Source organism: Lepidochelys kempii, chromosome 9 (assembly GCF_965140265.1).
Source record: "Lepidochelys kempii isolate rLepKem1 chromosome 9, rLepKem1.hap2, whole genome shotgun sequence".
Classification (NCBI taxonomy): Eukaryota; Metazoa; Chordata; order Testudines; family Cheloniidae; genus Lepidochelys; species Lepidochelys kempii.
In genome coordinates, this window is record NC_133264.1 from 3,594,831 (window position 1) to 3,610,727 (window position 15,897).

A 15,897-nucleotide genomic window follows, 5' to 3' on the forward strand; every position below is an offset into this window, starting at 1 on the left:
GGGTGGAAGGGAGAAGCAGCAAAGCGACATGGGCGGGCAGGCAGGAGAGAAGCAGAGACATGAGAGTGCAGAGCAAGAGAAAGAGAGGTAAACTTGAAGGCACAGCTTGGCAGGTGGATTTCCGTGACCTACTTTCTTTAGGAATTCGCTGGGGCCTGTCAGGAGTTAGCGGATTCTCATTCTAGGAAGCCGTGTTTAGCAAATCTGGCTCCCCTGGTCACCCCAAGAGACGGGCTGTGCTGAGACCAGCCACTCCACTGTCCACGCCAGAGGCGGATGTGTGGTGGGGACTAGCGCTCACACATGGAGCGTCACTAACTTCTGGGGCACATTCTCTTGTTTTGGCATAGGAGGTGGCCGATGCATTTTAAAAACACTTTTGCAAGGGAGCATGAGGATGAGGGAAGCCCTTTTCTGCACTCCTTGTTCCACACGTCCCCGTGGCACGCTCAGGGTCTTTGCTTCCGGAGCACGGCACAGGTGGTTGGAGCCACATCGCAGAGGCTGGTGCTGGAAGCAGCCACAGGCAGCTTGGGGCCACGCTTGTTTGACCCATGCCCTGGATTCACTTCTTCAGACAAGGCAGAGGAGTGGCCAGTCGCCTGGTGATGGGTGTCGCCAGATGCGCAGTGGCAGACGTCACCATGCCACACGGGGGATTTAAACAAGGAGCTTTTCTTTTTGTGCAAGGACACACAGTGAAGAGCCCAGCAGATCAGACACAAAGAGACGACTACTCTGCAATTACCCACATTACGGCTCAGCTCGACTGACAGCTCTGCCCCACCAGGAGTTCCTAGCACAGTGCACGGCTGAGCTATCGTGCTGGACTTAGCTGATTTATTTCTTTTAGCTCTTGATTTTTTTAAACAGGTCCCTGCTGCTTCTCTCTCTCTCTCTCTCTCTACAGAATTTAGGAAGAGGATCAGGCTTGCCCTGAGGGCAGGATACGCTGTCTGCCTGCAGACCTGCCACCTTCAGATATGATCCTGCCAGACCTTACAAGGCGAGGAGAGAAAGGCTGTATCAACTCTTCGCTGGAAGAGTGCCATGGATTGGCTAGGGGCTGCAGGGAGTGGTGCTGGCCAGTCAGCAGATGCTGGTTAGAGCTGGCTGAATAACAGTAAAAAACATTCACCAAGTAATTTGAATCATGTACTGAAATTTGTGAATAACTTTTGGCCAGCTCTAGAGATGACTGTCCCACTGAGTCACGCTGTACTGGCATGAGGGCACCATGCTGCTGGAAATGCCACCTTCACACACTCGCCACCAGCAGTCATTGAAATTCCCATGGCACTTTTCATTGCAGGCGATTCATATGGATAAGATATTCCTCATGTCCTGCGCTGAACTGCCGCACAGTGGTGCTGCTAAACAACCCCTGGGTTCTGCACCCGAGGCGGATGAAGCAATCCCTGGGCCTGCTGTTTGGAAAGCACTTTGGGACCCTTTGAGATGAAAGATGCTCTGTTCTTTTGAACTGGACCAGTCCCCGAGGAGGCAGAGTGGGTGATATCGCACATGGAGAGAAAGGGGGTGAGAACACCAGAGTGAAAGGCAGAGGACGATTTATAGTTAGTTCCCAAGGAGAATGTGCATTTGCTGGGTTATGAGAGAATACAGCAGCCCGCACCGTTTGAGAGCAAGGCACGAACAGAACAGTGGAGCTGTAGGTCAGATGCAGAGCTGTCCTTCCTGCTGATATAAAATAGCTGTGGAACATAATGAGCTGAGACGTGAACCATAACGAGGCAGGGAAGAGAGTAGTCTGTTAATGGGCATCTGGGACTGACACCAGAAGGAAAGGAAACAGTTAAGCATTTCCTAAAGCAACCGGCCAATCTGCTCTGGAAACATTCTGCCCCATGTGTGCTTGGCTTCATTACAGTAATGTAGGCCTGGAAAGGACCTCAATAGGTCATCTAGTCCAGTGGTTCTCAAAGCCGGTCCGCTGCTTGTTCAGGGAAAGCCCCTGGCGGGCTGGGCCGGTTTGTTTACCTGCCACGTCCGCAGGTTCGGCCCATCGCGGCTCCCACTGGCTGCGGTTCCCCGCTCCAGGCCAATGGGGGCTGTGGGAAGTGGCAGGGGCCGAGGGACGTGCTGGCCGCCCTTCCCGCATCCTCCATTGGCCTGGAGCAGTGAACCGCGGGCAGTGGGAAGCGCGATCGGCCGCACCTGCAAACGCGGCAGGTAAACAAACCGGCCTGGTGCGCCAGGGGCTTTTCCTGAACAAGCAGCGGACCGGCTTTGAGAACCACTGATCTAGTCCCGCTCTCTGCACTGAGGCAGGACTAAGTATTATCTAGACCATCATGACAGGTGTTTGTCTAATCTTAAGGACCCCCCAATGATAGAGATTCCACAACCTCCCCAGGTAATTTGTTCCAGTGCTTAACTATCCTGACAGTTAGGATATTTTTTCCTAATTTCTAACCTAAACCTTCCTTGCTGCAATTTAAGCCCATTGCTTCTTGTCCCATCCTTGGAGGGTAAGGAGAACAATTTATCACCCTCCTCTTTTTAACAATCTTTTATGTATTTGAAGTCTGTTATCATGCCCCCCCTCAGTTGTCTCTTCTCCAGGCTAAACAATCCCAATTTTTCAGTCTTCCCTCACAGGTCATGTTTTCTAGAGCTTTAGTCATCTTTGTTGCTGTCCTCTGGACTTTCTCCAATTTGTCCACATCTTTCCTGAAGTATGGTGCCCAGAACTGGATGCAGTACTCCAGCTGAGGTCTTATCAGCACCGAATAGAGCAGAAGAATTACTTCTCGTGTTTTGTTTGCAACACTCCTGCTAATACATCCCAGAATGATGTTCACCTTTTTGGCAACAGTGTTACATTGTTAACTCATATTTAGTCAGTGATCCTCTATAACTCCCTGATCCTTTTCTGCAATACTCCTTCCTAGGCAGTTGTTTCCCATTTTGTATTTATGCAGTTGATTATTCCTTCCTAAGTGGAGTACTTTCATTTTCTGTTACTGTCTTTCCCTCCTCATCGAGTGAGGAGTCTCCCATTCATGTTCCTACAATGTGGGCCTACCCTGTTCCTGCCATCATTGTTCCTACACTGGGGCCACGGGACCTTGGTTCTGGCTTTGTGCCACATAGCCACATCTCACCCTTAATGAACTGCTCTACCTGGAGCTTACTGCAAAAATGACCTTGTGGGTTCCATGTTTATCGCCTCTCAAGGACTTCAACTTACCTGTCCGCAAATAATTTTTTTGTGTAACTGCCAGCCCTGCAAACCCTACCTGGGATCTGAGAGCCAAGCTGGATTCTTTCCTTCTTGTACATCACCACCAGCAATAAAGACACAGGAGGCTGAATTATGCCTTCCAGTGACACCTGTGCCAACACGCGACTGGAACTTAATGAATCAATCTTGCTGATGCACAAGAAGGGACAGAACCTCTTTCTCCCAGAGCAACATCAGCTCTGCAAGGTGAACTGGAGCAGAAAACAATAAAAATATCAATTTGCTGAGCCGACTGCTAACAGGCACCAGGAGCAGATCTGCTGCGGAAGGAGATGCCAAGTTTACAGAGTTTCTTCTCAGCACAGAACTGCACTTTTTAGCCCACGGCCGCCTCAACATTGTGTTAAGAAGTAGAATAAACCCTGAAGATTTAGCCTAGAAAAAAACAAAAAACTTAAATTGTCAGTGTTCACCAAACCCTCCCTCAGCTGTCTGGCACTTTGCAGGGGCTGAACTAACCTGCTATTTTCACTTTGAGTCAGTGCCCAAAGCCCCCAGTCAGGATTGGAGCCCGCTATAAAACTGTAAGTTTTTGTAAAGGGCCAGATGATCTGTCAAGCGACACCCGTGCAAACACATGGTGAGAACTGCTCTGTGGCCCCTACTAAACTTGGCTCCATGGTTTGGTGACATAAAACTGGTTTTCCTGAGCCTCCTCCCACCGGGGATTGTCAGTGGGTGGAAGAAAGGAGGAGTCACGGTCCTTCCCCTTTCTCTCAGCATTCACGCCCTATGGGATGCAAGGTCTCAGTCTGCTGACCACTGGCCTTAGCTAGGTGGACAGGACCAATGTAGAGTGAACAGCTGCTGAACAGAACTATCCAGGGCTGGCTGCAGGAGCCTGCTCCTTCCCAGCATCTGCCTGAGCCTGACCATTGGCAAAAACAAACAAGCCGGCGTACGGCTCGCCTCTTCATGCAGGCTTTGCATTGACCAACCACCCAGTGGCTTTACCTCGTCACCCACTTGGGGATTCATCTTTGCTTTCTTATATGTCAAAGGAGTGGCACCCAAACACCTTGTCAATGGATTCTGCATGAGACTAGGAGAGCAAAAGGACCCAGGGTCTGATTCTGATCTCCCTTACAGCTGGCTCAGACTGGGGAATCACTCCTGGTTTGGGTTACCTGAGTGCGCAAGCCTCTACTTTGGAACAACCTAGCTAGTGATTTTTACCAGCACACGTTCTGACATAACCGGGTCCTCACCCAAAGCCCTCTGAAGTCAAGAGCTGTCTTTCCGTTGACTTCAATGGCTGTGGCCCTTATCTAGCCTCCGACTGAGGTTCTGGCACCCTCTGTGCCCTGTCACCATGTGGGATTCCCCAAGAGATGGGGAATTTGGAGCACAGGCTGTTCTTGCATCTTTGCTTTGGCAACCCCAGGTTTGTACAACTGATCCGAGGAGTGTCCTGGCCACTCCCGGGTGTGGAGCCCTTTGGCCCTGTCCATCATTAAAGGGTGGGCCCTCAATAAATACAAATGTAGTATTTGCTATTCAGGGTTATTAATATGCTGATATTTACTAAGGATAGACGTGCTTCAGGGTATGAGCTGATCTCTAACTAATGGGGATTAGTAGGAAACTTTCCCTGGGGACTGATAATCCCATCACTGCTACAACAGGATTTATTGCACCTTCCTCTGACACAGAGGGTGCTAGCCACTGTCAGTGACATGGTAATGCACTGGATGGATTACTGATCAGGGCTAGTGTAATAATTCCCCTATTCCTCAGTCCACACCCACAACTTTATCCTCCCTTCCTTAGGCCAGTTCATAAGTTTTAATTAAGGATGGGGGCTGGTTGCCTTGTGGTGCTTTTAGAGCACTGTACAGCACACCTCCTGGAAAGAGCATTGAAAAATACCCATTGTCATTTGACCCTGGCAGCACCCCCCCCGACACTAGCTTGAAGTGTTTGCAGCTGAGTGCAACATCACGTGAAGCAAGACACCAGAATCTGCTCTGAGGGATGTTTAATGGAGTGGGGGACGTTGCTTTGAAAGGCCAGTTCGTTATCACCCTCCTCTCCATCACCACGGCCTCCAACATAATTAAGGGGAAGGGCATAAATGGTGGGCATCCCCCGTGACATACTTACTTCCCCCGGGGAGGCTGTCTCTGTCGAAGATACACAGCTTGTATCCAAACTCGTTCTCCAGGACTCCACGCAGGGTCAGCAGCACAAACTCCTCCTCCTCGGCATTCCGGGCATAGGACACATAAATGTCATACTCCTTACCATCTGAGAGTCGGGAGCAGAGACACACTTCTGTTACTGGCTACGGTCCATGCCTTCCCCCATTGTTCAGTCCCCACCTCCCCCGCTGGTTCTCGAGTCTTACAGGTGCCACGGACCTGTACCTATGAGCCATCTCGCCAGACAAGGCTTTGTGCTTCTCTAGCCTCAGCGGGACTCAAAGCGCCTGGCACACCTTCACGGGATCAGCAGCAAACCTGCCATTCCAGCCAGGGACCTACTATCATCCCAGTTTTCCATAGGAAGAAACAGTGATGTGGCGTGCCTGGGGGATGAGCTCAGAGTGACATAAGAAGCCTGATTCTGTGCTCGAGACAGAAGACTGTTCTTTCCACACCCTTAGCAGAGAGGCCAAAGACAGGACAACATAGCCCTGTCCCTCGAGATGGTCCCATGGGGGATCTTAATGGAGCAATGTGCGGAGAGCTTACATTATCATGGCCACACCGCACCTACTCCAAGGATACCCTCCTAGACCCTGCCTCTGGCTCCTCTCGCAAGCATTCAGTTCACCCAGAAAAGTGAAAACCGTTAAGGACATTTAGGGTCAGTGTTACCCTGCTTCTGGAGGGCGTAGAAATGGCCTGCCACAAAAGTTATCTCCAGAACCAAAGTGACTAGCAGCAAGAAGCAGGTGTTGTAACCCCATGGAACCCTTACCAAGAATGGCTTCATCTGTTCCAAAGTGAGCCCGGTAGAAGAGAACCATTTCGAGCCAATAAACGTGGTAGACGACGATCAGGATCACCACCAGCAAGATGGTGGCTCCCAGTCCACAGGCCAATTCCACAGTGTATCTTGGAGCTAGAACTGGGGTTAAAAACAGATCGATCTTTTTTCACGGAATACACTGGGCTTCCATTTTAATGGGCACATGGCTGGATCACAGGCAGCCGAAGGGCATAACACAATGTGAGCCCATCTGTAAATGGAGGTTCCTGTAGGACATCAAAGGCTAATGCCTAAATAAGTACACACACGCGCGCGCGAGCCGTGGGCAGTTTTAGGGGGTTGGGCGGTTGCAACATGAAGGAGGCAATTGAAGGGGAACTGAAATGACTGAAGGGCTAATTCTGCTGCCCATAAAGACACTGAAGATGGGTGAAGTAAATCACTCCCCACATCTTCCCGGAGCAAGACAGAAGGCCAGGGAGGAATCTCCGAGTCCCAATTCCTTTCTGCCGCAGGACGGCCGTCACTCTGGGCTGGGCCCAAAGGCTCACGCTGGCCTCAGAGGGTACGATTGTGAAAGCTGCCTGACCCCCGACTGTTTCTAGTCACAAGACAGAAGGAAGGCTCTGAGAAAACACTGGAAAGACTGAACTGTTTGCAAAGAGGTAAGATGACCTGTCCTAAACAAGACAGACTCTCTCAAGAAGCCAGCGTTTGCTAACAGTAGTATTTGAGATGCCCCTGTTTTTCCTCATCCTTAGAATACGAATTAACGCGGTCACTGTGTGGAATCCTTAGGCAAATACTGACCTTTTAATGGGCACAGCTGGACTAAGTGACATGCACAGTGGCAGTTTGAATAGAGAGCCATCAGCAGTAAGTGGAAGCATCACAAAACTCGTGGATGTAACAGAGCTTTATTAGCCAACAAACCAAACCACCAGAAAGAGAAAACAGAAACTGAAAGAATCCAGCAAGTCTCCATGGGTAGCGAACAGTACAAGAGATACAGGAAACAGTGAAAGAGACAATCCCAAGAAGAATAAAACCAGGAGCCAGAAATTAATATAAACCAGTGGCAGGGAGAGGAGGGAATTTTTTCATAGCCAACATAAAAGAAATACAAGCCCACTTGCTAACATTTATAAGGCAAATGGTACTGAGAGGTTAGGTCCTGGCCATCTTGAGCCGCGAGTGGCATGATGTGATGGTCTGCAGCTAGTTGACTTTAGCCTGCAGTGATCCAGGCTGGCTCTTGCATTCTGCTGTGGAATGGAGCAGAAAGAAAAAAGAAGACATAAGTAACTTGTCTACAGAAAGAGAAGCTTCCAGTCAACTATCCTGGGATCTGGCAAAGTGGACAAGAGGGAAAGAGAGATAGTTGCAGACAGTCAAGCATCAGTCAGCCAAGAAACAGCATTCTGTGAGGTCCTGGAGGGCTGTTTTCTAAACAAAGGGCCAGCATGCCATGCATCTCAATTTCCCTATCCATATACAAGAAGTAAGCGCATAGACACTACAGTGATGACTGCTAGAGAAAAGCTTAAGGTAGGCAGATAAATGGCTCTAACCAAACTCTGCCCTTGATTAATTGCATGCTCTGTCTGGGGCTCCTTTCTGAAGGGACACACAAAGATTGTAGAATTGTCCACCCAAGACAAAGAAAAAGGGGTGAAAACAGATGTAAAGTGGTCATTAGTGAGGAAAGCCTTCCTTTGGGTCCATCATGTCTACTCTCCCAGCAACCCTGGCGGCAGCAGAGTATAACATTTGAGGAGCCAAGTGTCTTCCTAATGAAGATCTCTGAAATCCAGAGGACGACTCCTCATGTTGACAGAGAGTAGGGCAGAGCAGGAGCCACAGAGTTGTTCGACTTAAGTCAGGAAAAGGCTATTTTTTGGCATCTTGCATTTGAAATATGTTAAACCAGGGCAGACTCCTCTCTGGTGGAGCGTCTTAGAAACAGCAATCTTTCCTGATGTGCAGCCGGGCAGTCTCTCAGGTCTTCTGTGTACAGTGCTGTCACCCACTGGAAGTTAGTGAGGTAACAGAAATGTCTGCCCAGCTAAGGAAACCTGGTGCGGACATACCTGAAGAAAGGGTTTTGGCTGCTGTGAGATGGGTGTGTGAAACAGGAAAAATACCACTCAGGTTAAGCGAGAAACAGCTCTAAAAAAAGTCAGCTTTTTCTCTGAATTATACTTTTTATCCAGAATTTGCCCACAGTCCTGGCAATGGCTCTCTAGATCACCCTCCAACAGTAGCCAAGGCAGGGACTAAAACCAGAGTGCTGTGAGGAGTGTTTCATGCTCTGAGGTCTGTCTAGTTTCCATCTGGGAATCTCAAAGGAAAGTGACCTTGAAGGGCTTCAAGCACAGCAACTTCCAAAAGGCATTTCCTGTCTGTCCGGTCACACTGGCGGGGAAGCAGTAAGGTGGTGATCTGTCTCAGGGACACTCTGCCAGGAAACCCATAATGAGAGACTGCCAACGTCTTTTGTCTTCAAAGAGGCCCCAGGGTTAGAGAGGATGTTCAGATTAGGGTTTCCTAGTGAGGGGCAGTTATATGACACTGGCTAAAGTTGTTTCTTTAAGTGAAGTCCAGACTCAGGGGCCTGTTCTACTGATGCATAGGGCATGGGTCACCCCACACTAAAAATACTGTGTTTAACAGGGATGAATAGCTTTGGTTAGAAGAACTTGTGTGCTCATCCCATGACGAGTTTCCATTGACCCTCTTGCAAAGCTGTGGCACGTTTAAAGCAGGGGAAAAGACCCTGAGCAGGGCCTGGGACAGTGACCATTGCTAGAGTCCAACGGGAAGGTCAGTGCATAATTCAACCGGGAAGTCTAATCAGCCCATGGTTTTTTTGATTTTCTGGTGCACAGTCCAGAACTGCCATGCCTCAGCAAATGCTCCCCCATCCTGTGCTGACAGCACCCACTGCATGTACCACTTGGCACGGAGTTGGAAGAAAATATCCTTCCATCATTTAGGGCAGAATGATTTATGTAGTTTAGTGTCTGGGATATTGAGCTTTAAAAGAAGGGTCAGAGTACAAAGAAGGCTGCAGCTTCCCACACAGCCCAGCTTGGTCAGCAGAAATGAACATAGAAAAGCCATCAAATTTGGCTGCTGCAGGATGTATCTTCTCCTCCCGTGGTACAGAGATAAATGGGAACTGTGTCCATGCACCAAGGAGATAACAGACGTCTAAAGAACAACTGGATGGCGCCTCCGAAAGGGTCTGACAGCTGACATAGTGTAACAACCTGGTTCCGGCTCCTGAACTCGAAAACACCTGGGGCAGAACACGATGAGCCCCTGGTCCCTGAGGGCTAGGTTGAGCCTTTAGGCTCAGCCCTGTAGAAGGGTGACAAGTCGCAGCGCCAGCCAGAAGTAGCAGGAGCAGGGAACCGTGACAGACGGAATTCTCCCTTGCTTTGAGGGAGAGTTCGTCCTTTCCTTCCTTTCAGGGTGCAACTTACTAGTCTCTTTGGCCCTGCTCCACTTGCTGCCTGGAGGGAATAGAACCATGGTTCCACACCCCATCTTTCTTCATACCCACTTGAGCGCAGTAGGGAATATCAGGCATGCAGCCTCTATTCTCTTCCCTAGAGCCGGAAGTGCAATGTGGGTAGCAATAAGAAGGCTACACAGGAGCAGAGGGAGCAGGAAATATTTACTCCCCCTATTCCCTTGTATGACCGCATTCAGCCAAGGCCCATCTTGCCCCAAGAAATTTCTTCCACATTCGACCATGCGTCTATGATTTTTGCTTTGCTGCATCCGTTAAGCCGCTGCTGTGCAATTCCATTACCTTTCATTCCCACCATGGCCGTCTGGTGAACCTCTCCTCTGGTGTTTCTGGCATGACAGGTGTAGTTGCGCTTCAAGTCCTCGGGTGTGACCTTGAAAATGGTCAGAGTCCTTGTGATGTCCTTGTGTCCAAGTTCGGTAGTAGAGACACTGGAACAGAAAAGTTAAAAGGATTACACATGCTAACACTGGCTGCACTGTTTGTGATTTTTTTTAATACACACACACACACACACACACACACACACACAGAATTCAGCCTTTCCTTTTTTGCAAATCACACCCATATTTAGGAATTGCTTCATTTTTCACAAAAACTTTTACAGCAGAACAGTTTGACCTTTTGGTTCCTCTGTGAACTGGTTTTGTTTAAATTTCTTGGCATTACTTTTGCTTATTGCCAGTGTGAGGAATATGATTGATCAACTGGTGTCCTGGGGCATTTTAGAGGGGAAGGGTGGGCTTGCCATAAGGCACTGGACAAAGACTCATGAGATCTGGGTTTAGTATCCACCTTCATCACAAACTTTCTGTGGGACCCTGGGCAAGTCATTTAGTCTCTCTGTGCCTCAATTACCCATCTCTAAAATGGGGATAAAAAGATTTCCTTTCTTCTCCACTTTGTTTTGTCTGTCTAGTTTGTGAACTCTTTAAGACAAGTCTGTCCTTTAATATGTACAACAACCAGCACACTGGACCCCCAATCTTGGTTGAAACCTCTATGTGCTACTGTAACACCTAGTCAGAGAGTCACAAATTCCAAAGCTAGGAGGGAGAGTTGTGGTCACTGAGTCTAACCTCCTGTATAGTGCAGGCCAGAGAACTTGCCCCAAATCATTTATAGAGCAGATTTTCTCGACTAACACCCTATCTTGATTTAAAAATGGTCACTGATGGAGAATCCACCATAATCCTGTTCCAATGGTTAATTACTCTTGCTGTTAAAACATTACGCCTTATTTCCAGTCTGAATTTGTCTAGCTTCAACTTCTAGCCATTGGATTGTGTTCTACCTTTTTCTGCTAGATTGAAGAGCCCATTGTTAAATATTTGTCTGCCATATAGGTACTTATAGACTGTGATCAAATCATCCCTTAACCTTCTCTTTGTTAAACTCAATAGATGGAGCTCTTTGAGTCTATCACTGTAAGGCTGGTTTTCTAATCCTTTAATCATTCTCGTGGCTCTTCTCTGAACCCGCTGCAATTTATCACCATCCTTCTTGAATTGTGGACACCAGAACTGGACAGACTATTCCAGCAGCGGTTGCACACTAGTGCCACAAATAGATGTAAAATAACCTCTCTACTACTTTATATCCCCCTCCCCTGCATCCCAGGATCACATTAGCTCTTTTGGCCACAGCATCGCACGGGGAACTCACGTTCAGCTGATTACCCCCACCCCCAAATCTTTTTCAGAGTCTCTGCTTCCCAGGATAGTCTCCCATCCTGTAAGTATGGCCTGCCTTTTTATGTACATGGCATTCTAATGATAATAATGCTCATCTTCAAACGAATTCTGCTTCATCCCCAAGCTAATTATGGACTGATTCTGCTACCCATCATATTTATTAATATTCTTATGAACAAAATGATGACTGTCCAAATGTTAGAACCGAAAGCCAAGGTGGATTTGAAAGCATGGCAAATTAATAGTTGGTTTTTAATTCCTCTAACAGTTTGGAAAAAAACAAACACAAAAATCCCACGACCAGTCACCCAGTTCTTTATAAACCGCTGGTAGATGCTAACCTGACCCCACACAAGCAATGCTAAACCTAAACATCATGACAAGACATCTCCAAGGAAATCCCAGCTGCTACAGGGTGTTGTTGGGTGATTCTGAAGATGGTATTCTGGCCTCTGAGTCAGCACGGAATGAAGGGCCTAGCCTGGTGCTAGGGCAGTGATTCTCAACTCTGGTCCACCGCTTGAAGGGCGGCCAGCATGTCCCTCGGCCCACGCCGCTTTCTGCAGCCCCCATTGGCCTGGAGCGGTGAACCGCAGCCAGTGGGAGACACGGTCGGCCAAACCTGCGGACGCGGCAGGTAAACAAACCGGCCCGGCCCGCCAGGGGCTTTCCCTGCACAAGCGGTGGACCAGAGTTGAGAACCACTGTGCTAAGGGGTGCTGTGCTGCAGAACAGAGTTTTCCAAACAGTTTGTAGCACTTTTTATGAGCCCTTGCAAGTTCTGTTTGGGTTGTTACTTTCAACCTATCCGCAGCGCCCCAGCAGTTTCCAGTGGGTGTTGCTCCTCTCTTCCGGTCCTAAAATGTTGTGCATACTTGCTATATTCTACACCTCGGCGGCTTCTTTCCAGTGGCGGGAGAAGCTGTAATAACAGAATGTGACCATGTCTCCCTCTAGTGGCTGGTCCCAGGATGCTGCCATCTCACAGCTATGGGAGTTCTTTATTTCAAGGAGTAATGACTTGTGTACTTGGTGCTAATGTCTTGGCGGGGCGGGTGTGGTTCAGTCTGCACTTGCAGTTCATGTGCATATGCACGAGTCACGGTTCCTTACAACATGATCTCTGTAAATATGTCATAAAGCACTTTGGCACCCTCCAGGATGAAAAACATAACAGGGAATGGAAGATACTGTAACAAATCTATTGCTCTCAACAGGTCATTGTGAGGATGGTGGGGAAGGGCCTCACATCCTCCTGTTCCAAAACCAACTGTCTCACGTAAAGAGAGAGCCTCCCTTTGTTGTTAACAGTACAGAGTCTATGACACACAGCAATGCAGTTCCCTTATGCTCCATTAGAGGGCAGTGGCTCACACTAGCCAGTTTGCGATGCTATTACCAATGATGAGCCCTCTTTAGCTTATGGAGCCTCTTAATGATGTCTCTTTTAAAAGAAAACTTGGTGACAAACAATGAGCAGATCATGGTTAAGTATCATAACTACGCACAGGTGCTGCATTGCACCCGGGAGTGATTTGATCTGACTAACACTAAGAAACGAGTGACCCTTGGCTCCTAACGTTTGGGACTTGCCAATAACCTGAACAGTCTTTTCCTATTGGGAGCTCTAGGTGTTGCCAACAGGGGCAGTGCTGCTGAATACCCCAGGCCTCTCTGTGGGATCCCATGTGCAGCTAGCGGAGAGGGCTGCAAGAGATATACAATGAACGTCCTTCTTATGAAACATTACCTTTCGGAGACTTTTATTTTCATGTCTGTGATATCGTCTGTATTTTTTCCATCAACAGTCCACCAGACCTCCGTTTGGGAGTCCTTCAGAAAGGTGAAGTAGACTTCGCAGGGCAGAACAAGGTCGGCACCTAGGAGAAGAGGATTAGGGTGGACGCAGCAGCTTCTGCTTTCCAGAGCCTCTTATAGCCCGAGTTTAAATGGAAATGAAAAGGAACAGTCACAAGAGTGAAATGTCTGCAAGCTGCATGGAAGCTTTTTCAAAACACCATAATAGAGGCTCAAACTAAATGTACACTGCAAATAAAAAATACAGTAAGAGGACCAAAAAGATGCCACCATGGCTAAACAACAGAGTGAAAGAGGCAGTTAGAGATCAAAAGACATCCTTTAAAAACTGGAAGGCAAATCCTACTGAGGGAAATAGAAAGGAGCATGAACTCTGGCAAGTCAAGTGTAAAAGTCTAATCAGGCAGGCCAAAAAAAGATTCTGAAGAGAAACTAGCAAAAGACACAAAAGCTAACAGGAATGTGGCCAAAATATATTTTCAAATGTCTGATAACTGTAACAGTGGGAATATTTCACTTTTGTTTTACAAATAAACAGTAAATAAACAAACAAATCTCTCCCTAACCAGGTACTTAAGTGGTTCTTACCACCACGTTGTGCGTGCCTGTGATGGGGTCTTCACCCCACACTGGCCCTGAAGGGGTTAATGTAGGCTAAGAAAGGGGCCAATCAACCAGCCAAGCCACAGCTGAGGGCAATCAGGAGGCTGAAGTAACCCCCTGACTGGATGAGGAAGCCCTGAGGAGGAATGGGCTGGGTTCATAAAGGCAGGAAGCTGATAACAGAGGGGGCTGCAGGGAAGCAGCCTGCAGTCACTGCCAGGGGGAAGGGAGGTGCGTTTGAGGGCTACAGAGGCAAGCAGCCTGCGGTTACCCCCTGGGAACAGGGAGCTGTGGGGCTGGCAAACCCAGAGAAGTGGGGAGAGCCAGAAGGTAAGGAAGGGCTCAGGGAAAAGGCAGCAAGGTCCAGGGTGGAGCAGATTGGGGCTGCCGACTGCAGGGTCACTGAGCCGGGAGCCGGAGTAGAGGGTGGGCCTGGGTTCCCCTACCTGCCACTGGGGAAGTGGCACCAGTTGGCAGTGAAGGGGAAGATGGCCTGAGCCCATTCTTTTGAAGAGACTGACATCCCACAAAGGGGAAGCGCACATAGTGACCTGGCCTGAGGGCCAAGTCACGAAGAAGGAGCACCCGGTCGCAGAGACTGAGAGCGCAGAAGTAGGATGTGCAGCAAGCAGAAGAAGGGGGCCCTGGACAGTGCTGGTCTCCAGAGCGGCCAGGAGGAGGCACCCCTAGCTGTGAGTGAACTCCATCACAATGGACACACACACACACAATAATTGGTTTGTTCTCAGCAGCCCTGGGAGGCCAGATGGGGCTATTGTCTCCATTTTACAGATGGGGAACTGAGGCACAGAGAGAGTAAATGACTTGCCCAAGGTCCCACAGGATGTCTGTGGCAGAGCAGGGATTGAACTCAGATCTCCAAATCCAGTCCTTCAGGACAACATCTTCCTCATTATTATGAATCATGTTTATTATTTGCAATACTGCAGCTTCCAGAAGCTGTTGGTGCCTAAGGACCAATGAAGAATGGGCTAGATGCTGTGCAAACCCAGAGTACCAGACAGTCCCTGCCCTGCAGAGCTAGCAATCTATAGAGACCAGACACGCACAGCGCCGGGGAAGCAGGAAAACACACCAGCAGAGTGAACTATGTGAGGGTGGGCACGATTTTAGGAGGAGACTGACTAAATGGAAAGAAAGGGGTGGGGGAGAGGGCAGGTGTGGAGTGAAGATGAGCTAAGGAGACTATGTGAGGGGAGGGTTAGCACAACCAGACAATCAGCACAGGGCAGAGAAAGTCCAGTCAAACCTGCAGAAAGTTCTCTGAATGTCTGCAGATCCCTGCCTTGGCCGCTTCTGAGGAAGGCACGACCCCAGCTGTGCCCCATTTTACCCCCTTCTCTCCGGTGCTTTCTCTGCTTCTGAAGCTGCTCCTACCAGCTGGAGCCTGATTTCCATGTTTATTATTTCAGTAAGTCTGTATGCTCAAAGAGCCTTCTTAAGCTGTGTTCTCATGTCCCATAATTGGGCTTCGGCAATTTGGAAGCTACAGAAAAGAGAGAGAATCCCATGCTGCTTGCAAAGCAATCACGGCGCCCCATATGCTTCAAGTAAAGACACGAAGGAAAGCCGTGGGAAAGCAGGCAACCGAGATGAACCTCTGTGCTTGTTAATTACATGGCTTAAGATAATCTTCCCCATCAATGCATGTAGGCTTCCCGTGGGCAGCTACCACTGTGATTTACCTGCTTCGAGTTCGTAGATTATTTTCTCATTTGGAGAGCTAAACTGCGGTGGCATTGCCTTGGCTGGAGACCCTGCAGAACAGAAAACAGAATCCCCCCCGCCGGGGTCCCAGTTGAAAACACAGTCAGTCTTCATTAGGATTTGGAATTATTTCAGACTATCTTACAGTAACTAGCCACTTGCATATACTCTACCATCTGTGACTGCACACCAGGGTCATTCACCCCTGCGCCCCCAGATGTGCGTACCCATCTCCCGCTGCAGTTGCTGAGAGTTGCATGCATGTCCCAAAGGGCAGAAGTTGATCTAAGTAGAAAGTGGTCCCAGTCACACAA

At 48.8% G+C, this 15,897-nt stretch overlaps 1 protein-coding gene across 9 annotated transcripts in view; it reads right to left on the reverse strand.

The window, feature by feature from the left end:
• IL1RAP (interleukin 1 receptor accessory protein) overlaps window positions 1-15,897 on the reverse strand; it is a 62,773-nt gene that overhangs the window by 9,801 nt on the left and 37,075 nt on the right. For 2 of the 9 annotated variants that reach the window (XM_073359026.1, XM_073359032.1), the window contains exons 6-10: window positions 15,562-15,633; window positions 13,185-13,314; window positions 10,023-10,171; window positions 6,191-6,340; window positions 5,372-5,515 (exon numbers count right to left, since the gene is read on the reverse strand). In XM_073359026.1, the coding sequence (XP_073215127.1) occupies window positions 5,372-5,515; window positions 6,191-6,340; window positions 10,023-10,171; window positions 13,185-13,314; window positions 15,562-15,633 (645 nt within the window). Of the gene's footprint in view, window positions 1-2,232; window positions 3,644-5,371; window positions 5,516-6,190; window positions 6,341-7,100; window positions 7,468-10,022; window positions 10,172-13,184; window positions 13,315-15,561; window positions 15,634-15,897 lie in introns of those variants that run through there. The other 7 variants (XM_073359029.1, XM_073359033.1, XM_073359034.1 and 4 more) reach the window with 6 other exon arrangements.